Raw genomic sequence first — 25,859 nt, 5'->3', positions numbered from 1 at the left:
TGTCATTGAAAGCCACAGACTCTAGGGATTTTTGCTTACAGGAGCATACCGTAGTGAAAGGTGATTGATAGAGAACAGGACCTAAAAATGACATTTTAAATGCTCGAAGATGCCGCCGAGCATCCCCAAACTACGTGAGGTTCTGCAAGCCACCCTGGGCTCCCCACTGTATTGAGAAAAACATAATTCTGTATTAAGGATAAAGCAACTGGACAAGGGTAAAGGGGCTGTAGGAAATAGAATTAGAACAAAGAACACATCAGAGAAGCAGAGTGACTAAGCAAAAGCCATCAACAAAGAAGGAAGGGCATAAATAATAAAGGAACACTATCAGTCAGTAACAAAGCATCACGTACAAACTGTACCAGCAGCAATGGGGAGGGGAAGGGCAATGAGGAGAAAGCAAATCAGCATCCAGATGCCAAAGGGCTGCCTGAAAGATATCAAATAAAGACAAGACACATTAAAAATAATTTAGACAAAGAGACAGAGACCAGACAGTGGTGAGGGGAACTGTGAATGGTTTTGTCCTAAGAGAAAAAAAGAAAAAGTTTGATTCAAACATTGTTTCCTGCAGCAACTCCTTGGGGGAAAGAGCCAACAACATGCTTTCTTCTTGATATAATTTAAGGACCTAGTTAAGATCCCTGCACTTCCTGGGACACTGCTACTTCTTTCAGATCTCTCTCTTCCTTCTCCCTCCCTCAAGCCCAGTAACATATTTATTCTGGTCCCTTCTTTCTCTGCTGGGCATTGTGAAGCCACGCCATGAGGCTCCAGTGTTTCATATTGGCAAAGCATAAGGAATATTAGATAATTTTAAGACCAACATGTATTAGAAACAGGCATTATGTACGTGGCCTGTCTTACGAGAGATTAGAACCGATGGCTATCTTTGTGGTGTGATTGCAGAGGGATTCTTTTTCCTCCCATACCAATTCTTTTTTTTTTTTTTTTTAATTTTTATTTATTTATGATAGTCACGCAGAGAGAGAGAGAGGCAGAGACATAGGCAGAGAGAGAAGCAGGCTCCATGCACCAGGAGCCCGATGTGGGATTCGATCCCGGGTCTCCAGGATCGTGCCCTGGGCCAAAGGCAGGCGCTAAACCGCTGCGCCACCCAGGGATCCCCCTCCCATACCAATTCTTTTGCCATCTGAAATAAGAGCACTAAAGACTGCTTTCTTCACCTTAGATTTTAACATTTTAGGAGTCAGCACACTGGTTCATGGCGCATCCCTACCACATTGTGATCGGGTTGCACTGCTGCCGGAAGGTAAGTGCAGGGAGGCAGCACTTTTTCTGTGGGAAGCACCCCATCACAGTTGGGGGCAGCCCTCTCCAGATTCCATTGCCCCCTGAGAGGGGCCACAAGCAAGGCCCTCTGCCCACCAGCCTTGCACTCTGGACCCTCACTACTCAAACTGTGCTCTGGGGGCCAGCAGCATTAGCATCACCTGAGAACATGTTAGAAGGGCAGGCTCCCAGGTCCTCCCACCCCCTAGGCCATTGAATCAGAGTCTGCATCTTTACAGGAACCCCAGATCATGTGCACATGAAAGTTTAAGAACTGCTGCTATAATTCCCACTCTTCCCCCCAAAGTCAGTGTATTGTGCCGTTGAGGTATGTTGCAATGAAAATACAAGTTGAGGCTCTCAGGTAGAGAATGCCAGAAATTTAGCTCCAACATTTATTAGTTACGTGACCTACAGCAAGTCACTTGATTTCTTGAGCCTCAGTCTCTGCTTCTATACATTGGGTGTAATAATCCCTGTCTCCGAGAATTACTACAAAGGTCAAATGAAGTAAAATATGTAAACCATAGAGTAAATATTGATAGGTGTTTACTCCCTTGCTTGCTGGCCAAGGGCAGGTTTTGCTGACAGTTACGTGCCCAGGGGTGAGAAGCAGGATACAGATGTTTTGAGAAAACTGAAGCAGAGAGAAAACCCAGTCAGGATATTGGTCATGGCGAGACATTGGTTTACCCTGAATGTTCTTATTTGGCCCTCTGTGCTCTCTACTCCTTGTATTTTAAAAAAGTAGACATGTACTCAGAAAGGAGTTGGATAGGTAGGAGTTGCAGCACACAAGGACTTACTTCCAGAACTTCCTGCCCCACGGCATGCTAATTATTTAGCAAATGTGCATAATTTAACAACTACACAGCTAAGTCTCTCAGAGTCACTGATTTTCATTCCCATCCCAGCACTCACAAGAAAATATAATCCCAAGTATATTTCCCTCCGCATATATTAAAGCTTTCCAACACGACATCTATAAAGGAATTACTGTACTGTATACAAATCATCTGTAGACAATAGATTTTTCACTAAAAAAAAAAAATCATGTTAGGTTTCAGGACAGCTGGTGTTCTATAAACCTGAAATTTTTATTGATACAGAATTTCAAGCCTAGACTAACGTTGAGCTCCATTTCTCTAAATTTTCCTCCAGTAATGTTTAGCTGTTTCACTTTTTCCCCAGTGTGAATTAATTAAATTCTTCTTCTTCTGGAAAGATCGGAAAACACAGGCAACCCAGGACCTCTATCCACAGACCAATGTGTCTGATGCATCTTCACCTCTGTGCACACTGACCTTAGCAACCACAGGGCCTCCTCACGCCATGGGTATACGACATGTTGGTCCAGAAATATACGTGTTTCTTTGTGAGAGTCTTTTTGAAGAATAATTCAGCTTATACAGCATTAAACTACACTAAGCTAAAATGACTCCTTATCGCATCAGTGTGGGATGCATTTAGGTCTCTGGACAGTTAATAAATATGATCCAAATAGGGAAATAGTGGGGGTACACTTGGGGGATGAAGAATGAAAGAGAGAATTTGACGGAATTATACCTCCTCCGTAGCAGGGCAAGATCTCGTGCTACAGGCAATTAAACTTTCTTCCCTTCATTACCTAGAACTTGCAGCTTGAATCAACATAAGCAGCTTCCAGTCACCTGTTGCCCCATTACAGCACATGAGATGATGCCCACAGGCCCTCCAACAATCCTTACATCTCAGGTGCCTCCTTGCCATCATACGTGATACTTGGGTGTCCAGCACCTGTGGAGTTCAGCATGTTTCCACCAATCCATTATCCATTAACCTGACACTTGCAAACTGTTTGTCAAAACCCATCACATGAAAACTCCAAAGCTTAATAGATTTGCTCTCCTGTGTGTTTCCTGGAACAGCTTCAGCACAAATGTGTTTCTGTTTCATCTCTGGATATTTTCCACTTGAAAAAGTGTCTGTATTTTTACTGGGCCATTTTCTTGTATGGAGATGAATCCAAACCATCAAACTCTCAATGAATACTTCAAACTATCTTCTGAAAGTGCAAACCAATTTTTAGTTCATACAGATACTGCTGGAAGCAAGAGCTAAGGAATCAGAAGACAGATCCTACACACCCAGCATTGCCATTTGCTGGCTGCGTGTGCTTGGGCAAGGCTACATTTCACCTCTCTGGCCTTGTTCTTCTCATCTGTGATGTAGATATAATAACATATGCCCTATACAAGGTTGACCGAGTGAAACCACACAGGTAAAAGAAGCTATGAAGTGCAATATCATGTCTTGAAGTACCACACCAGGCAACTAGTAAACACTATTGCTGACTGCTTCTTGAGGCTCAATCCTTTTGAAATAGAGGAAGTAGGGAAAAAAGAGGAAGTGGCCTCTCTGGTCAGATTCTACTTCATTGTTTCAAATAAAAGCCATAATTGGTGTAGTATATTTTGGGTTATGATGATCTTAATCTAGCAGCAAGGCAGCTTCAGATTATTTGCTCAGATCCATACTTGACTGTTAACCATGTTCTATGGAACAAGTACACCTTTCTGAACCACTTGGGTCTTGAAACTTGGTGGATTTCATCCAGAAATCAATTTGGACTGATTTATCAAGAAACTTAAGACAATTTATCTTTTTAAAAAAGAATATATTTTTTGTTCCAATAATTACTATTTTAAGGACACTATTCTACATAAGATAAAAAGATTTTAGCTACAGAGATGTTTGTGCCAGTGTAATTAACAAGAGCAAAAAATAGGAGGGATGATCAAAATGTTTAACCATCATAAATCTTCTTTATTCACTGTATGCTATGATTTAAGATGCTGATTTGGATTATATAATTCAATAACATAGGGAAATAGTTGATCAGAATGTTAAGTAAAATAAAAATTAGGATACTGAAGTGTATGAATATTCTATCTTGATTCTATGCACAGGAAAGAAAGACTACTTGCCAAACTATTGCCAACAGTCACGCTGGAATGAAAGTGGGTAAATTTCAGGGTACCAGGTGCTTCACTCTTGAGAGTCTGACTCTTGATTCTGGCTCAGGTCATGATCTCAGGGTAGTGAGATGGAGGCCCAAGGCAGGCTCCATGCTGGGCGTGGAGCCTGCATGAGATTCTCCCTCTACTCCTTTGTTCCCCCTCCAAAAAAAGTAGGTAATTTGCATTTTTAGTTTTTATTTCCTTTAATGTTTATGGTTCATTTTCCAGCTTTCCTCTATTTCTCAAATTTGCTTTAACATTTAACTTATTATTTTGTAAATAAATAAAACCTGACACATAAGACCATGAGGCTGAAATTGATAAAAATCTAAAGTCATCTGTTTCAATGTTACAAGATCTGTGCTCCCACAGTAGTTTCAAAGTAAAGGTCTGCATTAAAATAATTGACAGTTTCGGGATCCCTGAATGGCGCAGCGGTTAAGCGCCTGCCTTTGGCCCAGGGCGCGATCCTGGAGACCCGGATTCGAATCCCACATCGGGCTCCCGGTGCATGGCTCCTGCTTCTCCCTCTGCCTGTGTCTCTGCCTCCCTCTCTCACTGTGTGCCTATCATAAGTAAATAAAAATTAATATAAAAAATAAATAAGTAAAATAACTGACAGTTTCAAAGCAAGAAATCACTAACAAAAGACTATGGCTAAACACATGGAATCCTGATTCCTGTTTCCACACACCACGCCCTGAAGTGACGGGGCAGGGTATGTCCAGTGTGACATAGAGATCAGAGTAGCTGATTATAAACTGTGCTGAAAGCAAAGCTCCAACGAAGGGGCCAGTAGTAATAAGCATGGCTCAGTGTTTATGAGATTCATCAAAGCTATGTAAATACAGGCATCTGAAATCCTACAAGTGTGAACTGGCTTTTACAGTGATGTTATGCTTGGTCAGAAGGCTATCTTGGCATGAAATAATTCCACAGAAGTGAGAAATACATTTGTCCTCCCATCAGGCTCACAGTGACCTAATACATTGGAAGGCTAATGAATTTTTCAAAGTGTTTTAAAAGCCAGTTCTGGGATGGCATTTTGATCTGCATCCACCACAGTGAGTTTATGTCTGGATTTTTCTTAGAGTGGAGCCAAGAGAGCTAGAGCTTCAGGCCAGAGTCCAGGGATATCCGCCAGGAAGCAAGCACACGATCAGTTACAGACCAATGAAGTTGCTTTGTTCCGTACATGGCTTTATTATGTTAGAATCTTACAAAGCAAACTCACAATTAAATAACAGAAGAAATATTCAGCTAGAGCATAAAATGTTCCTTCCCGTTTATCTTTTCCTATAACTATATGCATTTCCTAAGACCATGCTTTCAGTTGCCTACAATCTAGAAAGAAGGAAAACCAGAGTTCTCCCAATACTTGGTAAATACTCAAAAGATAAAATCTGAATCAAATTTTAAGCTTGTGTTAATCCATAAAAAAACTGAAGTACTGTTCACTTCTCCCTGAAAGAATCCAGCCCTCCAAAAGGCAATAGCTCTGAGAGTCCATTTTCACAATAGCTGCCAAAGGGTGAGAGAATCCTACCCGGTATTTGGGTCGGGAGATGCCCCACGCAAACCAAGCAAGGCTGCTAAGGGCCAGGGGGCAGATGGAAGTGTTAAAGCAGCAGAGATGTAATAACGTACAACATGATGACTACAGCTAACACTGCCATGCCATATATAGAAAAGTTGTTAAGAGAGTAAATCCTAAGAGTTCTCATCATAAGAATAAATCTTCTCCCTTTATTCTTTTTTCTTTCTATTGTATCTATAAAAGAAAATGGTATCAGTCGAACCTATTGTGGTAATCCTCTTACAATATAGTAAATGAAAGCTCATGCTGTATGACTTAAACGTATACAGTGATGTATGTCAATTATTTCTCAGTAAAAATGGGGGGAAAAGAAGCAGAGAGTTTGGTTAGCCAAAGAGCAACTTGTCCCCTTGCCTCCCTAGAGAAGGGTCCAGGGACACTGCCTTCCCTTGGAGTAGACAGCATGTGTCCTTTCAGACATACCCACGGCAAGGGAGCGGATGATCTGTGCACCTGCTGTGACACTTCTATCTTTCCGGAGCCAGGTGCTGATCTGGCCAGCACCACCGGCCACTTGTTGGGGAAAATGTCTATGACGAGTGCAAAGGTGAACAAAACACTTCTACATTCAGAATGAACTTCTGCTTTTTCTCTTTTTTTACATTTTGGGGAGCAAGACACAAGCATGCACATTTTTCTTTTGCACCTTCAATTAATTGATTGATAATGTTCACAACAAAACAATTGGACCTTACTGAATTGATGGGCATCTTCTTCTTCTTTTTTTTTTTTTTTTTTTGACAAAAGCCACTTATTCTAAAAGTCCTGTTTTATTTTTTTTTTGTTTTATTCTTTTTATTATGAGAGAAAGAAATGCTCTCTGGGAATGGGAACTCTCCCACAAAAACCTTTCAAATAATTGAAAGTCTATCAGCCACCCTTCCCTTTTGGACTGTTCTTAGGGAATTTTTTTATAGGCTCATGGTCACTGCTGCAACTTTTTTGTGGAGTCCAGAACCAGAATTAATTCTCAACTCAGGATGGGAGCAGGGAGCGGGATTTCTCGTACATTCTACATGCCACAAGCCTATTTCTGCCTCCTCACATCAGGCTCACATTTTTAGCACCATCGCCCTCCCTCCTGACTCATGATCACTTGTTATAAAAACCATGACATTTCACATATCTGGCTTCCCTTAAGAACGAGGTCTCCTGTGCAAACACTTTTCTGGACAACCAAAGCTTACCCTCCATGTGACAATTCCTTTCTATTTTTTTCTGTTTTAATTAATCTGAATTAGAAATTTTTTTTTCTTTTTTTTAAAGATTTATTTATTTATTCATGATAGACACACACACACACACAGAGAGAGAGAGAGAGAGAGGCAGAGACACAGGCAGAGGGAGAAGCAGGCTTCATGCCAGGAGCCCGACGCAGGACTCGATCCCGGGACTCCAGGATCGCGCCCTGGGCCAAAGGCAGGTGCTAAACTGCTGAGCCACCCAGGGATCCCCTGAATTAGAAATTTTTCTGAAACTGCTTGCACACCTCCACCTTTGTCCTTAAACAGGACACTGTGCTTAATGGTCTTTCTTCTTTGATTATTCATGGTTATTACTGTGACCATCAACGATGTACCTTACGTCACTGATGTTACAGCCCCAGACACCGTGCAGATGCTTAGTACTATTAACCCTATCCCAGATGAAATGGCACTTAGCAAGGGCCTGGGTCTGCTTCTGATAGGTTCTGTTTGATTTTGGTTTTATTTGTGCAATTCCTTCATTGTAAGTTACCAGAAATTACAGTCTTTGGCAACCTCTTCTTCCATCACCGTGCTTTGAGAAAATCAAGCTTGTGAATATTTTGCCAAAGCACAAACTAAGTGATGATGATGATGATGATGATGATAGAGAGAGAGAGAAAGAGAGAGAGAGAGAAAGCTAACATTTGTGAATCTTTGCTATGTTTCCAGCATTGCTCTTGAGTGTTTTACACAAATAGGCTCAGGGATAGAGTTTGGGGGATTTTCCTATGAGGAAAGAACTAACTTTAAAGATATGCTTTCTTTTTTAAAATTTATCTATTTGAGTATAGTTGATGCCTAATGTTACATTAATTTCAGGTATACAACATAGTGATTCGACAGCTCTGTACATTATGCTGTGCCCACCACTAGCTACGCTTGTGACATAGTTATGCATATGTCACCACACATCACTATTACAATACCACTGACCATATACTCTGCTGCACCTTTTATTCTCATGACTTATTCATACCTTCACTGGAAACCTGTACCTCCCACTCCCCTTCACCCATTTTGTCCATCCCTCCAATGTCCCTAACATCTGGCAACCATCAACTTATTGTCTGTATTTATAGGTCTGACTCTGCCTTTGGTTTGTTTATTTACTTGTTTTGTTTTTTGGTTCCCACACATGAGGGAAATCATATAATATCTTTCTCAGACTGACCTGTTTCACTTAGCATAACACCCTTTTGGTCTATCCATGTTGTTGCAAATCGCATAATGTCATCTTTTTTATGGATGCATCATATTCCTCTACACACACATCTTCTTTATGTATTCATAAAGATATGTTTTCAATAGTCAGTTTTGGCTGCCTAAGGGAAAGCTGCTCTTGCATAATTCTACCTTTCAAGGGACTTAAGGTTGGCTGAAGTCGCCAGATGAGTGAACTCCAGAAACAGGAAGTGCTTGGTCTACCACTCATTGCAACCTGGGTTTAGGAAGGATGTTCTTCTATGCCTCACCACTTCTCTCTGTGTTCCCCCCTAAAATCCTTTTCTCCTTCTCTTTTCTCCTAGCTTCCTTCCAATTCCACTTCTACCTCCCCTCTTTTCCTTCTTTTCCTTTCCTTCACTCCTATATATGTCTTGAATATAACCAGCAGTTTCAGGGGTGCTGCTAAGCCTGAAGACTCAAGAACAAAAAGCAGACTTGGTACTACTGAGAACTGTGTCTGGACTCCAGCTCTTTTCCTCATTAGCTATGTCATTGGGGTGAGTCACCCCACTGTGTATGATCAATCGATCAATCAGTCAATCAATCAAACTAATCCTTAAGGCCTCCAGCAAGAGGCCTATGAAGAAATCTGCAAAACCAAAAGTTGTGCCAACAACCTTGACAGTAAGGGACAATTTCAAACTTTCTTTTGAAATGTATTCTCTTCTTTAAAAATTCACTAAATTCCCACTATATTTCTGACCATTGTAAAAGCCAGTCACATGCCAATTTTCCAAATAGTTTATCAATATTTTATATTCCTTTTGTATGGGTATACAGTGAGAAATGTCTCCCAAATTGTTCAACCAAATCAGAGACAGCTGAGCCACATACTTTTCTCATAGCGGGTTCTCAATTAATATTAGTTGATAACTCAGTTGTCCAGAGGGTTTTTAATATAAAGCGGTCAACACAAAGAAATAAACCTCTCTCAGGTCAAAGTGGACTTACCATCCAACCCTCCTATAAACCTGTCAAGTTGTTCACTTTTAATTTAAAGGGAATGAAGTGTTCCAGGAGATCAGGTGGAGAGAGGCACTTAGGCTATTAGAAGAGAGTCCTGGAATTGGGAGTCAGCTGATCTGGGAGCAAACTCTAGCTCTGCTTTTCTTCCTTTTTTTAAAAGATTTTATTTATTTATTTGAGACAGAGAGAAAAATATTAACAGAGATAGCAAGAGAGAACACAAACAGGTAGAAGAGGGAGAAGCAGGTAATGCGGGGCTTGATCCCAGGACCCTGAGATCATGACCTGAGCCAAAGGCAGACACTTAACTCACTGAGCCACTGGGCACCCCACTATCTCTGCTCTTCATTGGCAGTGGGAAGTGGGCAAACTTCCTGACTTGCTAAGGCTATTTCCTCAACTGTTTCAAAAGGAGAATAATACCTACCTCCCAAGACCATTGTTGACATTCAGTGAAAAAAAAATAAGCCAAAAAACAGATCTCTTAGGGGGAAGACAGATATTCACCAAATTTTAGGCAAACTAAAAAAAATCTAACAATTAAGAATTGTCCCGGGGCACTTGGTTGGCTCAGTGATTGAGCGTCCACCTTAAGCTCAGGTCATGATCCCAGGGTCCTGAGATCAAGTCCCACATCAGGCTCACCAAAGGGAGCCTGCTTCTCCCTCTGCCTATTTCTCTGCCTCTCTCTATGTGTCTCTCATGAATAAATTTTTTAAAAATCTTTTAAAAAAAGAATTAAGAATTATCCCTGTATCTGTGAAATGTCAGTAGGGCTTCCTGGCTCTCTTGTCCACCAGTGATCCCTTTCATGTTTTTCATACTATGGATACAGATCACGTTCTCATCTTAGGACATTAACACCTGCAACAGCCCTATAGAGAGGAGTGCTAATTTTGTTCTCATTTTATAGATGAGAAATCGAGACTCATCAAGGCTAAGTAACTAAGGCTGCCTGACCAGTAAATAAAACTGGCAAAGTGAGGCTTTGAAATCAGGCATCTGGCTCCAGGGTCCACACCATTAGCCACCATGCCATACTGCATTTAGGGGAAAGAAGGGATGGGGAAGACAAGAGGATCTCCAAGCTTCCTCCAAATCCAAAAATACTCTATGAAACTCTTCCCAAATCTTCCTACTTAGGCCTGGCAGCTTTTACCATGGGCTACATCCTGGGCTCCAGGCTCAGGTTACAGCAATGTGTGATTACTGTTGCTTCCCGGGAAGGCATCAGTCCTTAAGGATGAGAACAAATATACAGTTTTGATTGTGTTGATTGATGCCTGATTTCAACTACTTTTCTGAAGCTCTCACACAATATTTGCAATCACAAAAAAAGCTAATTCCCAAAAGTGAGTACATAAACCCTGAATTACACTAGACCTGTTGCCAAAACATGTCCATGGTAATAAACATTACTGTAAAATGTATTTATTTATTCTTGCCAGGGTCCAAAAGAATAAGGTACTTGTAATTTTAAAAAAGTACAAATTAAGCAAAAAATCACATTAAAACAAGTTATAACGATGTAGAAACTAAGCAATAAAAATAGGAAAAACTTACTACAAAAACACTAGGCTAAGGGGGTAAGCATCAATATAGCTTTGAGCTTCCTGACAGCCAAAGCAAGAAGTGAAAAATAAAAATGCATGGAGCCAAAAATATGCAATTTTTCTGGACACCATCATTTCCAAAAGACTCTTGCATCATAGGCTAATAAGAGCACCTGGGTAAGTCTGGTCACATCCCTGAGAGTTAGATGAAGTGGAGGACCATGATCATGCTGGTCAGACAAGGAGTCTGCTTCTGGACAATGCATGGGTTTATTCCATGCATGAGGTCTGCAGTGTCAGGGTTGGGCAGAAATACTAATGAGACTAGTCTGGAATGCCTTGCACTTTTCCTCTCAAGGACTCTGAAAAGCCAACCTCTCTCATGAAATTAGTACTGGTCCAGAGGAAGCAGAATGGGCTGGGCAGACTTGGTGAGGTAGTTGGGATTGGGGAAGTATAATTTATAGTCTTTGAAGTACACAGAGGAGGATCTAAGGCACTAATAAACTCTGTTTGCTGATCTACCCAATGTGATTTTGTAGAGGCTTTTAGTGGCCCATTCCTTTCCTTGCCTCTTTACAATCCATTCATGCTTTGATTCAACCAGTATTTGCAGATTCCAAACCATCATGCATAAAAACTAGCCTCATTAGTTTGTAGTAACATTTTGTATGAGGTACACACTTTGTGCAAAGTGCTGGATGGCACTCGACCTTAATGTTTCTCCCCTCCTTCTAATAAAAGAACCTGGGTTTGTACATACTGTCGCCAGCCCTTCGTCAGATTCAAATCATGAGGAGTTTGCACCTGCCCATCCATTTATTAATTTGTTCTTTTTTAAATTCAAATTTAATTAGCCAACATATAGTACATCATTAGTTTCAGATGCAGAATTCAATAATTCTTCAGTTGTGTATATCACTTCTTAATTTTTATTGAGTCACTATAATGGGTTATGATTTGTGCAAGGCTCTTGCCCTATGTTTTCACGCATTCTAAAAACACTTTGCTCTTTTTGTGTCTAGCACAGGCATGGCTCACAATCCCAGGAAGCATCTGAAGCCTGTTGCAGCTCCAAAGCTTTAGATGCTAGAATAACAGGCCAATGTGTTTGCTCCTTGTCTATCTCCTGGTCCCCATAAGCTGAGAGAATGTCCTCCCTCATCTCTCTCTAAGGAACAGGCTTAATTACTCCCTGACAGGAAATGAAGGAAAGAAGATCTGCATGCAGCAATTCATTAATTGCAAGCTCCAAACTGATAGCCTACTCTGTATCTTAATGGAGGTCATCACAGCATTGACAAAACCAAAGAGAATTTCTGTCTATTCTGCGACACCAAGTGTTGCTTTGCTATTCTTCATTTTGCAAGTACAAGTTGTGCAAAGTGAGAAAGATCTTTGTGGGCATGAAAGGAATCCCTCATCTGGTGACCCATGATGCTTATACCATCTGCTGCCCTGATCCCCTCGCCAAAGTGAATGATGCCATTCAGATTCATTTGGACACTGGCAAACCGAACAGAACAATCAAACAGAGCAACGGGTGAAAGGATCTCTAGGTGACATAATTGGAAGGCTCTTTGTACTTCATTAACGATAATACAGCATGATTAACTGCCAAAACAAACAACTTACTAACCATCAGGCATTGCACTAGGCCCTGATATAGGTGGTGAACATAACCACACAGAGACCTGTTTTTACTCTGATTCATCAAACAAACATGCCCAATAGAGATATAATGACAAGCTGAGGTAAATGATCTAAAGTCATTATCCAAAACCCAACTTATACCCATGAAGTGAAAGAGATGGAGTGGGGAGAGTTCTTTCAGCAAGACTTCCCTTCTTTACCTAACCTGAAGGAAAGGTAGGAGTTATTTATATCAGGTAGGAGGAGAAGCCCAAAGAAGCTGAGCAGCACACTGGGTCAGATCCCAGGATACTAAGTGCTCCTTTCCTAAGAGCAATAGAAGCGTCATGAGGTTTACAGAGGTGCAAAAGGTGCTTTCATAATTATCTCTCTGGCAGCAGTGGGAGAGTGGTTTACAGGAGACTGGTGAGCCCACCATTACAGTCATCCAGATGACTTAGTGATGCCTGGGATAAGGTGGGTGGGGACAGGGTGGAGGAGAAGGAAGTTTCCAGCTGGAGGAACCAGATGGATAGTAATGCCATTCGCTGAGGTAAGGAACTGCAGAAAATGACCAGCTTGGGACAAATGGAGGGAAGCAGCCACTGTTCCAGGCTCTGTGCTGAGGGCTGTAAATATAGTATTTCAGCTTTACAACAAACCTGCAAAGTGGGTATCAATATCCCATTTTTCATATTAAAAACCCAAAGACCGTGTTATCAGGTTAGTTTTTCCAACCCAGATTTTGTGGGTCTGATTTTTCAGAGCAATCTAGTACTCAGTTTGCCTCCCAGGATCTTTTCAGGAGAAATGCTACCTTCTCCTGGAAACCAAAGCTCAAAGACACAGGGGTCAGCCAGAAATGGATTTGGCACATTGCCAGAGATTCTGAGTAGGCTACTTTAGGACTTGGGGCAGGGAAGCCATGTATGATTGTGCAGGTTGTGTACTGCACAAACCCAGAGGGTGCCAGTCATATCAAACTCAATGTGAAAGCTGCCTCCTGAGTATGTCAGTCCTGCCCTTCCCTCATTTCTTTTCAAAGATGACTCCAAACTCTATGACTCTACCATAAACCCCAGGGTCCAAACAGAATCAGTGACCAAGGCAATGTACACTTCACTTCTCTGGTCCCCAGATGTTCTTTCCCTTTTCACAGCATTCATACAGACCCAGGTAGTTCTCCCTCGCCCTTTTGTCTGCTCAGCTAGCACTCCAGGGAGGAGTCAATGTACAAAGAGTGACACCTCCATCACCAAGCCACCATTGCTTATAGGAGCTCTGTAGACCAGCACACCAAACCCCAGACAAGGTTAATATCTGCCTAAGTAAGTGCTACAAAAGAAATAAGCAGGTTATACCATAGCTGTCATCTTTTTACCCAGTTAACATAAAATATTCCCAAGTCATTCATTCAACAGTGCCCTTGCTCACCTAATCACGTCCTCTAAGACCCAAGGTGCGATCTGAATGACAGTGACCACCAATTCTTTACCTTTGAAGCAGACCAATCCACTGTGAGATTTTACACCGAAAAAAGTCTGACTCTTCTCCGTGGACCCTGGGGCTGATAATCCACAGCTCCGGGTCTGAGAGCTCTAGATGTGAGAAATGGAGCTGACTCCAGGGCTAAAGCAAGCACTCCTTGGATTCCTGAGTCTCCTTCCTGCTCACCAGTGCTCTGGCAAAGTCTCAAGTGCACCAACCCTGGCTTATGATGGGGAGGGAGCTGATCCCGTGGGCTGTGATCAGAATGAGCTCAGCACCCCAGAGGAAACTGCTCTGACAGCAGCTCCATCTCCATCGCTACTCCTCATCACAGTGGGCCCTTCAAAATATCTGCAACGGCCACTTTAAAGACGCTTTTTGTTGACATGTCCAACTTCTCTTCTTGTAAAGGAATCAAGAGTATGTTCCTCCAACTTCCAATCAAGATGATGACTCTGCAAACACACTGCCGTGTTTCTCTTTCTTTTTAAAAGCCTCATCTCCTCTACAACTTAAATGTGGTTGTTCTTTTATGGTTCTGAATGTGTTTTCTTGGTGTTTATACCACGTACCACAGAATCTAAGTTGACATTTAGGTCACCCAGAATTTTTCTGCTCTACAACGCCATGTGCTGACTAATACCCACTGCAGAACAAAGCTCTTCACCTGCAGCTGTCTCTGCGGGAGGGACAGATGCGTTCCTCATACTGTAGTGGTGACCCTATCACCACCCTGTCTTTGAAAACCGCATTCCTGAGACAAAGATGTGCCCTGGATCCTTCCAGTGGCAGCTGACACCCCTCCATCCCCCAAGGCTGGCTAGTGATCTACATCTGAGGGCATGTGGACGGTAGTGACCCCACCCACCCACCCATTAGCAGCTGCTTGAATTGCATCAGCTGCTGGGGTCCAGGCAGTGGGAGGGGCTCAGTAGCCAGGCTACCAAGTGTGGGGACCTTGGTTTCCCACCAGCCGGAGCCCCAGGACTCTGATTCTTCCTTTAATTTGTTTCTTCCCCCACTCACTGCCACCCCCAACAAAGTTCATTGGAATTTGGACCATTTACTGCCACGATGAGGTCATCTTGGCCCGAATGCTTTTCTGAGCTGACCACTATGACATGGTAGGACATTTCCCAAATTGCAGCCTAAGGCAGGGAGCCCTCATTCTCTCCCTCCCTCAATTTTTCTTATCATAGAAATGCTACAACTAAGAATAACTAAGACACCACCAAAGAAATGGCATAACTAAAAATGGAAAGCATAGCTAAAACTTCAGGATGAGCCTAGAACTATAGCATTTGATCTCTGCCCCTATTCCAGCTCTGAACGGGCAGGTGGAAGCGAAGCCAGGTGGGCACTAGCAGAAGAAAAAGAAAACGGGTTTTTATCCTCATTTCGAGTTCTAGCAGTGAGTGTACAGATCAAAAACATAGCTGAGTGCTCACATCAGGGGAATGCACCCAGGTAAAAAGCATCACTCTTTGATCAGCTCTCTAGTGTCTCGGGGGTCTTGCTCTCCTACTGCTCACTCGACTGTCCTGACAATTAACCTCACTGGGTTAATTTCCTATCTGTCATTCTGTATTTGTCAAGAAAGTGCCATTTCAGGAGACCACGTTCACAGTAAGTGACCACTTTTCTTGCTGCCCTCCACCATCAGCTAAGGTTTTTTACCAAGAAGATTTGGGATCCCTGGGTGGCGCAGCGGTTTGGCGCCTGCCTTTGGCTCAGGGCGCGATCCTGGAGACCCGGGATCGAATCCCACATCAGGCTCCCGGTGCATGGAGCCTGCTTCTCCCTCCGCCTGTGTCTCTGCCTCTCTCTCTCTCTCTGTGACTATCATAAATAAATAAAAAAAATTTAAAAAAAAAAGAAGATCTAAGCACCCAAACATGTCCTAAGCAGGCAAAAGGCAGGCCCTCTAGAGAAGCATTTGAGTGCCAGGAGGGAGCGATCCTACTGAGGCCACACTTGGGGGTCTGCTTTTGCCATTTCTGATGAATATAGCATATTCTCAGGAAGGAAGGGTGTGTATTGGAAGGAGAGATTTAGGGGAAAGAGGGCTGGAATTATGGCAGTGAATCTGCCTTAGTTTAAGGATCAGCAGGAGCAGACAGGGATGAAAGAGAATTGACAGCATGCTCCCCCAATTTCAACAGACATAAGCTCCAAACTACCTGATAAAATTCAAAAATGTCCCTTCCGCCTCAAAGATTTCTGATCAACACCAGGGCCTGGGGGTACCTGCATGGCTCAATGGTTGAGCATCTAACTTTGGCTCAGGCTGTGATCCAAAGGGTCCTTGGATTCGGGGTCCTGGGATCAAGTCCTGCATCAGGCTCTCCGCAGGGAGCCTGCTTCTCCCTCTGCCTATATCTCTGCCTTTCTCTCTCTCTCTCTCTCTCTCTCTCTGTGTGTGTGTGTGTGTGTGTGTGTGTGTCTCATGAATAAATAAATAAAATCTTTAAAAAAAAAGAGGCCTGGCCTAGAATGGGAGAGCTTCTTCTCGCCTCACAATGACAGATGAATAATAAATGCTCCTAGTCAAAAGGAAAAAAGAAGCACTCTTTCTTCAAAGTTTTGATCACTGGAAATTTTATCCATGATTAATAGTCACTCCATTTTGCAACTTAAAATTTCTATAGTCTATTGGAATTAGCTAGTTCCAAAGATGGTGAGATTATGTTAGGACTTTGGAGAGGACATGGACTATTTCAAACTATTAAAAGATACACATCGTGACTACAAAATATCAAAGTGAGAAGTCAAGTAGGTAGGAAAGAAACCTGCCAGCTAGACTTTTCAAAGGTATCATGCGGATAAGTCTATATTAACTTCTGATGGAAAACAGCTTAACCATAACACCTAAATTCTAACTAATTCTGGTCTAATCAGGCTTAAATAAAAGCCAGCATAATTTTCTTCTCCTTAAAATGTTTCCCAAAGTATTAGCCTGATATTTTTAATCGTACTCATTTACTATGAATATACTTCTCACAAATGAATGTCATAATAATTGACTTAATTTTTTCCTCCAAAACGAAGATTATCTATCCTCTAAAGCAAAAGGTTATCTACTACTAGAGTTAATGTAGTAAATTAAGTAAAAATTTTATTTACTTAGAAAATATCATTTGTCAGGGGAAATGTGACACCAAAAGTGACCAAAACATCTTTTCTGTGGTTGAATATGAAAGACTAACTGTAATCTCTAGCAAGAAACCTATTCAAAGAAAAAGCAAAATTAGCAGTAATTGTTCTTCTGGCTAACACAGGAAACTAGGAGCAGTATTTCAAACAACCACTTCTTTTTCCTGTCTTTTTTTTTTTAATGATGTAGAGCAAATTGCTCGTCTAATGAAGGGACTCGGTAAATAAACTTACCCATTACTTTAAACTGATTGCTCTGAAATAGGAGATTTTTCCATTCCAGCAATTGTTCTTCAGAAAGGAGGCAAATCTCTTGCTCACATCAGATATCACAATCTAAAGGTTTATTGCTAAAATACATGTTTCAGGAGTGGAACACAGGAACACAGGCATGATCTAAATCTGGATGTATCACTGATGGTCATTCACTTTTATCCACCAACAAAATAAGTAAATAAGTTGGTACGATGGACTTTCTTTTTTGACCATTTCTCACTCAATGTTAGGTTAAAAAAAAAAAAACAGAGAGCTTACCTACACTATCAGAAATGTATCCAATTTCTGAAATCACAATTTTCCTTCATATGCTCAAGTAAAACTATAAGGAGGTCAGCCATAAACACAGAAATGACCACATGACCACCAACTTTCTCAATTCTGAAATCACCACAAACATTTGACTCTCTGGGAGACTTAAGGTAGAAAACAAAACACTTAACCTTAGCATTAATCAACTCTAATGGTCTTTTGAAAGACAGAGTTAAATCATTGTAAGATTCACACCTGAGTCTACACTTTGTTGTGCAAGCATAAATAAGTTACTGTGATAATCCTGCAAATATCCTGCCTTGTGATCAAGATGTCACCTTAATGCAGACTTTGTATTTTGTCTTCTATGAAGGTTTAAAGGTTAAAGGCATAATAAATTATGCATTTCCTCCTATGCCAGGCCCATGAAAGGTACTTTCACTGTTCATTAAAGATATTGCTTCTAAATGAGCAGAGGCTTTTTCCTAAGTATGGAAACAGAAACACTTCCATTATGTTTATTACTGCTCTGCTGGAAAGCCAAAACAGTTTGGAATTAGGAAGCTGCTAGAATCTGTTGTTCCAGAATGTGTAGCAACTGTCAACACACACAATAAAATTACAGTTCACTCTTTGGACAGCACATGGGCCAACATGCTGATCTCCTCACTGGAGAACAATAGTCTGGCAAACCGCATATCATCAGCAACAGTTGGGTCTTCTCCCTTCTGCCTCTGCCCAAATGACAGATCTGAACAGGGGACCAAGAGACAGGACTCACACTGGAGCATCCCTCACTCCTGCACTGGAGCAAGCTCATTGTGAGGGCCGCCCCGGTGAACTGCGCATTTGCCCCACATACCTTTCCTAGCCAGCACTCTAACTTCTGCCTTACGCTTTGCCACCGCCTTCTGCTGAAGTATATAGTTCTAAGGGATCCTTCCTGCCCCCCCCACCCCCCACCCCTTCACACTTACACCTACTGCATCTGCAGAGGGCTGGGCTCATTTTGGAAAGGAGCACCACACCCATTAACCCTCCAGGCTTCAGAAGAAAATTGCAGGTTGGCTAGATCCCCTCCGACCTCAGGCCAAAGAACCGAAGCTGGACACACAGAACCCAACTTCTGCCTGGCTGAGCACCCCCCGCTCAGCACTTCGCCTGCCTTTGGGGAAGGATTCGGGAGACAGGCTGCCAGCTGTATGGACCAGAGTTCCAGAGCTTCTTTCCAGCGAATAGCCCGCACACACTGACAACTAAGTGGCAAAGTTGTCTCTTCCTTCTCTGCTGCAATGCCCTTTCCTCTGATCAGCGAGCGCGCGCGCACACACACACTCACACACCCAGGCACACACGCACGCACACAGCCTTGTTCCGCCAACTTACCAGTTTAGATTTGGCGCGTTGCAAAAATTCTTCCATGTCTTCCCGAGAGGTTTGGGCGAGGGGTACCCAGCCGGGTGCGGAGGAAGATCTCCGCCCCGCGGAGAGAAGCCGGGTCTCGGGAAACTGGCCGGCGGGTGCGCAGGGACCGCTGCTCCCTCCTGCCGCTCAGAGGCGGCTGAGGCTGTGGCTGCGCCCTCGGCTGTCGCCTCCCAGGGCTCCCCGCCCCACCCCCGCGCCCCCGCCGCCGGCTCCGGGCGTCTGGCTGCCCTAATAAGGAAAGTGGGTGTGACTCCCGGGAGCCCCAGGGCGCGCCCCGCGCGCGCACTGGCACGCGCCTGCGGGGCCGGAGCTGGGAGCCGGGGCTCGGGGCCGGGCGCGAGGGCGGGGGCGTTGGGGGATGGCGAGGGGCTCCTCCGCCAATCGCTGGGCCCCGCTGCGGCCTCCTGACGTGGCGCGCCGAAGGATGCTGCAACCATGGACAGCGCCCAGAAGTGCGAGCCAAGTGCGAGGGGCTGCTGCATAGGGAGGCTCTGCCGCAGGCACCGCCGTCAGCCAGGGGAGGTGGGAAGGGGGCGGGGGGTCCCCAGAGAGGCCCCCTCCTCGGCCAGCGCCTCCCTGGCTGGCTGGCACGTTACAGAGAGCTCCAGCGGTCACTAAAGAGCTGGCTCTGCGGCCCTGGCCCGGGGATGCACTCAGCTAGCTTGGGGGTGGGGGGCGGGGGGTTATTGCTGAGCTAAAAGCAGTACGACCTTGATGGAAAATAATCAGAAGAGCAGGCTGGGAGATTTTGCTAGGATGCATCTCTCCTCCTTACCCTCGAAACATATCCACCCAGCAACGGGCATCTGCAATTCACCCCGGCTAAGTGCCCTTCTCTTGGCCCTGGGCTGAAGCATTAGCTACATCGCGTTCTGCAGTCCCCATCCACTCTCTGACGTGCGTGCTCTGGGGGAGATGGGGCAATAGAACTTTCCTACTGCATAAGGGTCTGTTTCTACAAGACCCTCAGATAACTTCTATGCACCTCAAAGTTAAGAGGTACTGTAACAAACACTTAAATTTATAACTATGGACCTAAATTTAAGCCACGGAGTTTTGTTGTGTGTATTCTCTAGCCTTATCAAATCCCAGGAACCTTGGGCTTTCTCTTACATCTGGGCTATAATACCCTTCCTGCCCTCTCACCAGCCTCACCAGTCCTCACCTCTGGCTAACTCATGCTTCCTCTGGCAGCTTAGAGAAGTGGTCTCAAACCTTGAATGCATATTAAAATCACACTCTAACACCCAGGGGTTTGAAAATACTGATTCCCAGGCTCTATCCCAGACCATTTGAATCAGAGGGGCCACAGCAACAGCCACAGTGTGAGAGGCCTCCAAGTGATTCTACTGGGCAGCTCGGGTATGATCCTCTGGTTTGTAAACTTTAGCTTAATATCTGAACCACTCAGAGATCTATTAAAACACAGATTTTGGTGTCTCATCCCCGGGATTTCAGGCTTAATAGGTCTGACTTAAAAAAAAAAATAGGTCTGACTTAACAAGCCTGAGAATTTCCATTTTTAAAAGTCTCCCAGGGTTTACTGATGCAGCTTAGAAATTATCTTCTGCAAGAATTCCCCCAGATTTACTCCTCCTTTGCCATCCCTACACTGAGTCAGTGCCCCATCCCTATTCCCCTCTGGCAACCTATACTTTTTACTCTACTGTAACTTACTCAATTACTTGTCTATGTTCACCAGGCTGTCAGCTCCATTAGAACAAAGACTTTGCCTGTCATTCATTGATGAATCCCTAACACAAGTCGTGTCATATATAAATCCTCAATAAATGTACTTTAATGAAGAAATGTACATATGGAAGGTTTTTGGTTCTGTGTGTGTGTGTGTGTGTGTGTGTGATTATCCAATTATTTTTTATTCAGGAGGATCTGATGAAAAAACGTCAGCAGAGTCTACAGATCTGATTAAAGGAGAGTGATAGGAATATTAAGTCCTGGTTTACATTCAAGTGATGAGCTGTGTGGAAGCTGCAGATTCTATCTGTTTCTTTGCTGACTTAAGTAATTTAAAACCATCCAGGTAAAACAAGTGTTTTGTCAGCCTTTAAATCAGTGAAGTTGATCACAATTCAGGTAACACTGCTGAGAAAAATTCCCCAGAATTTATTGCCTCTGACTCTGTCGAGGAATTTAGTGACAATCACAGGACAGTTTTATTCCTTTGACTTCTGATTTTAAACATTCTGAGTAAGTATTACATAGCCTTGAGATTAAAAAAAAATCTTGTTGGGTTTAAATTATAACATCAAAGAGTTTTTCCTCCACCAATGAGGTCCCTACAACAGTTCACCAAAATTTCTCTCTTCCAGGAGGACTTTCTGAATTAGAGACCACGAACTCAATGCCTTAAAGTAATTTCAATTTTTTTCTTACAGTTGTACAGGTCAAAAGCCTGACACAGATCTCCCCAGGCTAAAACAAAGGTTTTAGGTCAACCAAGCTCCATTCTGCTGCACTCCATTCTAGAGGCTCTAGGACAGAATCTTTTTTTTCTTTTTTGCCTTCCCCAGTTTCTAGAAGCTGCCCCCATTCCTTGATTAGAGATACTTTCCTCTATCTTCAAAGCAAAAAACGCTGCATCTTTCTGACTATTTTTCTTCCATAGCCACCTTTCCCTCTGACTCTCTTCCTCTACCTCCCTGATCCTCTTTTTAGGGACCCTTGTTATTACATTGGAACTATTTGGATGAACAAGGGTAATCTCCCTGTTTTAAGGTCAATGGATTAGCAACTTTATTTCTCCTTTGCCATGTAACCTAACATATTCACAAGTTTTAAGGATTAGGGTGAAGGCATCTTTGGGAAGTCATAATCTATATACCATGTAACCCACATCCCAAGTTATTTCGTGGCTATCAGCTTTCAATCCTCAGTCTCTTATCATTTCATGGAGGCCAGAAATCTATGCCTTTAACTAACTCTAATTATAAATTGTCAACCCTGGCTGCACAGTGCAATTGCCTGGGGTCTTTGAAAAATACTGATGCTCCAGCCTCATCTCCAGAAAACCTAAATTGAGTGGTCTTGGGAGAAGTCCAAGCATTAATATTTTTTTAAATCTCATCAGATAATTCTCTGTATACACTGGGTGTTATACTATACGTTGGCAAACTGAGCTTCAATAAAAACAAATGGAAAAAAAGGATAATTCTCTGTATAGTCACAGTTGAGAACCACTGCTGATGCTAGGTAAATTCACCTTCCCTCATCATCCAGGTACAAAATATGGAGTCCACTTTGATTTGTAACTTTCCCCTACCCCTTTGTGGCCAAATAGTTCCCACATCCAATGTCCTCCACCTATGAAAAGGCCTCCATAAAAAATTCCTTCCTTCTGATCCAAGTGCTGTCAGCATAATTCAAGTATTTGCATCTGAACCTAGAGTCTACCCCTCTTCTCAATCACATCTTTTGCTCTTGTCAATAAAACAATCCTTTCCTCTACTCATCTTTTCATTCTCAGGTTTCTTGACTCCTGGACTCTTCTCACTGAGACCCCTATCTGAGATCTCTTTATTTTGTAATTAATTCTCTTGAGTAGATTGATAAAGTGGTTATTATGGACTAAATTGTGTCTCCCAAGATTCATATGTCAAAGCTCTAACTCCCCATGTCATGGAATTAGGATGTGAGGCCTTTGGGAGGCAATTAGGTTTAGATGAGGTCATAAAGGTAGAGCCCCCAAGATGGGATTGGTGTTCTTATAAGAAGAGGAAGAACCAGAACTCTCATGCTTCCTCCCTCCACCATTTGAGGATATAGCAAGAAGTGACCGTCTGCCAACCAGGAGAAGCGTTCTCACCAGGAACCAAATCAGACAATACCTTGGTCCTGGATTTCCTGGCATCTAGAACTGGGAAAAAATAACTATCTGTTGTTTCACCTGTTGATTTATGGCATTTTGTCATAGCAGTCCGAGCACATTAATAAATGGTAGTGCTGGGAAAAGGAAGACTATAGGGATCATCTAATCCCATACTCTTATTTTACTGTACAGGTAACAAGGCCTGTACAGTAGGCCTTAGTAGTTCGGTATCCATATCCTGCTTGGGCTGACAGAGCTCCTTTGAAGCAGAGCCAAGACTAGAACTCATCTCTTCATCATTCATTCCTTCAGCATTTATAGATCATCAACTACACTTTAGATGGGTACTATGCCTCACCAGTGATGTAAAAGGCAAGATCCTTGCTCCAAGATACTTATGGTCTAGTCACTCCCATACAAAGATAAACTCAGTAATCAAGAAATGCACCTGGCATTGTACTAATGGAGATGCAGTATGGTATCACAAATATAATCTGGATTCTCATGCTTGCTGTGGTAGAAATTCTTTGACACTCCTCCCAATGACAGGTCAGGTCTATGTTCCTGTCTTTTAATCTAGGAGAACTCTACAACTTCCTGAACAATGACATATAGCAGAAATGACACCAAGACAGTTTCTGGGACCAAGCCTTAAAAGAGACTGGCAGCTTCCACTTCTTGTCTCCTGGAATACACACTCTTGGAACCTAACCAATACTCTGTGAGGAAGTTCAAGTGCTACATGGAGAGGCCCACATGGAGAAGAACTAAGTGCACTGGTAACAGCCCAGTTGCCTGCCATGTGGGTGAGCCATCTTGAAGTAGATTATCTAGCCCCAGACAAGCCACGCTTACTGATGTCATGTGGAATGGAGTTCAGCCCTCTCTGCTGAGCCCTAATTCCTGACCCATAAACTGTGGAATATAATAAAACAACTATTATTATAAGCCATTAAATTTCTGGGTAATTTTAGGCTTAGCAACTTTAGGTAAGGTATCCTCTCTAGAGTTCAGTGTCTTCCTCTATAAAATAGGAATAATCGTCCTCTTAGGATTGCTGTGAAAGTTAAATGTAATATTACATGCAAAGGGCCCCATTGCTGGTCCATAGATGCCATTACAGTCATCACAAAGGTCTGTCAAGGGAGGAGAAACTTAATGAAGTAGCTAGAAGTAAAGACAAGGGTGTCCATGAAGAGAATCCAACAAGAGGGAAATCTCTGGGTGAATTGCAGATGGATCAGCAGTCACTAAAAATGTAAAACTAGTTTTATTGTATTATAGATACATAATATATATTATATATAATATATATAATATAGTAGATTATATAATTTGTGTCTATCCTACAGCAGCAACACCTCCTAAAAGTTATGCTCCTTTGGCAATCTGGGCTTCACACAAAATCACCCCTATTTCAGAGAAAATCACTGTAATACTCCAGCTAGTGATGTTTCTCTGCAATAACATACCTAGGCAGATATGTACTATGCAATAACTATTTAGGCAGTGTACTATTCACTACTTCTGAAATGTAAGCTTCTTATGACAAGGTTTGTGTATTTTATATTCCCAAACTACCAGTCCCCATCCCCATGTGGCTCTCATAAAAACACTGTAGCTCTGCTACAGTGAATCCACCCCAAGGGATTCTTGTTGAAGTCAGTGCCATGAGGGGTATTTGAAGTCTTCCTTATCAGAGCTAGCTCCCCAGGAGCTCACATCAGCATGATATCAGAATGGGGATGTGAGACCTGACTGTGTGCTTTTGGGTAAGTTCATTGACCTCTCTAATCATCAATCTCCTCATCTGCGAAATGGAGAAAATAATACTTGCCCCAGTTACTTTATGGGATTATAAAAATTCAGGCACATCTGGGTGGCAGTTGAGCGTCTAGTTTTTGATTTGGGCTCAGGTCATGATCTCAGGGTCCTGTGATGGAGCCCTGAGTAGGGCTCTGGGCTCAGTAGGGAGTCTGCTTAAGATTCTCTCTCTCCCTCTCCCTCTGCCCCCACCCCCCACTCCTAGGCTTTCTCTAAATAAATAAATAAAATCTTCAAAAACTAAATAAAAATAAAACTTCGAATGCTAACATCCCTGCACATATTGGAAAATGTTAACAAGGGAAGGGAGAATAAGGAGATGTTTTTGTCTGGCTTACAAAAAAACCTGATAAACACCATCCTTTTAAAAAAAATTGGAGTTTGGTTAGAATGTCAGCTGCTGACTCACCATTTGGACAAATTCCTGTGTGAGCTTCCTATTGACCAACCACACTTCTGACAGGTGTGGTTTCCTTGGTAAGGATGTGTTATATTTGCTGCTTGTAAATTATTTGACAAAAGATGTTCAAGAAACTGTGCCTCTCAGACTAGATTTAAGAAGTGTTTCAAGTTTGTATCAAGAGCAAGAGACTGAAGGACTAATGTGCATTAACTAGGTAACTAACATGTGTCAACAAGTGCTGTTCATTTATCTTTTAAGCAACTATTAAATGCTTGCTTTTTGCCCTGCGGATGGTCAAATGCTCCCATTTTAGCCCACAGTATCAGAAGAAATTCATTTTCCTCTTATGTGTTTTGGCAAGAATATCCACATTTTTAAAGTAGGCTTTGTAAGACTTTTTGTTAAAGGAGTCCATATAGCCATAATCCTCTCTGAGCTACTGTTAAGAAAAAAGGGGCAGGGAAGATTACTGGAATTGTCAGTGGCTGTTGTAGCAAGTGGCAGGGTACAGATCACTTGGGAGACTGCCCTGAGAGTCAAATGTTGGGCTCTGAATAGGGCACATACCACTTGCGTCATTTCTGGGAACCACAGACATCTTGTGGAACAATGAATTTAATTTGAAAGGACAACAGAGGAGAGCGGAAGTACTCTGGCTCTGTGAGTCATCAGGATAATGAGGCAGTGGCCGTGCTTTC

At 42.7% G+C, this 25,859-nt stretch overlaps 1 protein-coding gene across 6 annotated transcripts in view; it reads right to left on the bottom strand.

Moving 5' to 3' along the window:
- The window catches only part of PRUNE2 (prune homolog 2 with BCH domain), a 256,673-nt gene extending 237,370 nt beyond the window's left edge, over positions 1-19,303 (bottom strand). For all 6 annotated transcript variants that reach the window (XM_041742368.1, XM_041742375.1, XM_041742364.1 and 3 more), the window contains exon 1: positions 19,070-19,303. In XM_041742368.1, the coding sequence (XP_041598302.1) occupies positions 19,070-19,105 (36 nt within the window). In that variant the 5' untranslated portion in view covers positions 19,106-19,303. The remainder of the gene's footprint in view (positions 1-19,069) is intronic.
- Between the last annotated feature and the right edge of the window lie 6,556 nt (positions 19,304-25,859).

Source organism: Vulpes lagopus, chromosome 2, assembly GCF_018345385.1.
Source record: "Vulpes lagopus strain Blue_001 chromosome 2, ASM1834538v1, whole genome shotgun sequence".
NCBI lineage: Eukaryota > Metazoa > Chordata > Mammalia > Carnivora > Canidae > Vulpes > Vulpes lagopus.
Note: the sequence above shows the minus strand (reverse complement) of the source record. Positions and strands in the feature narration are given on the sequence as shown.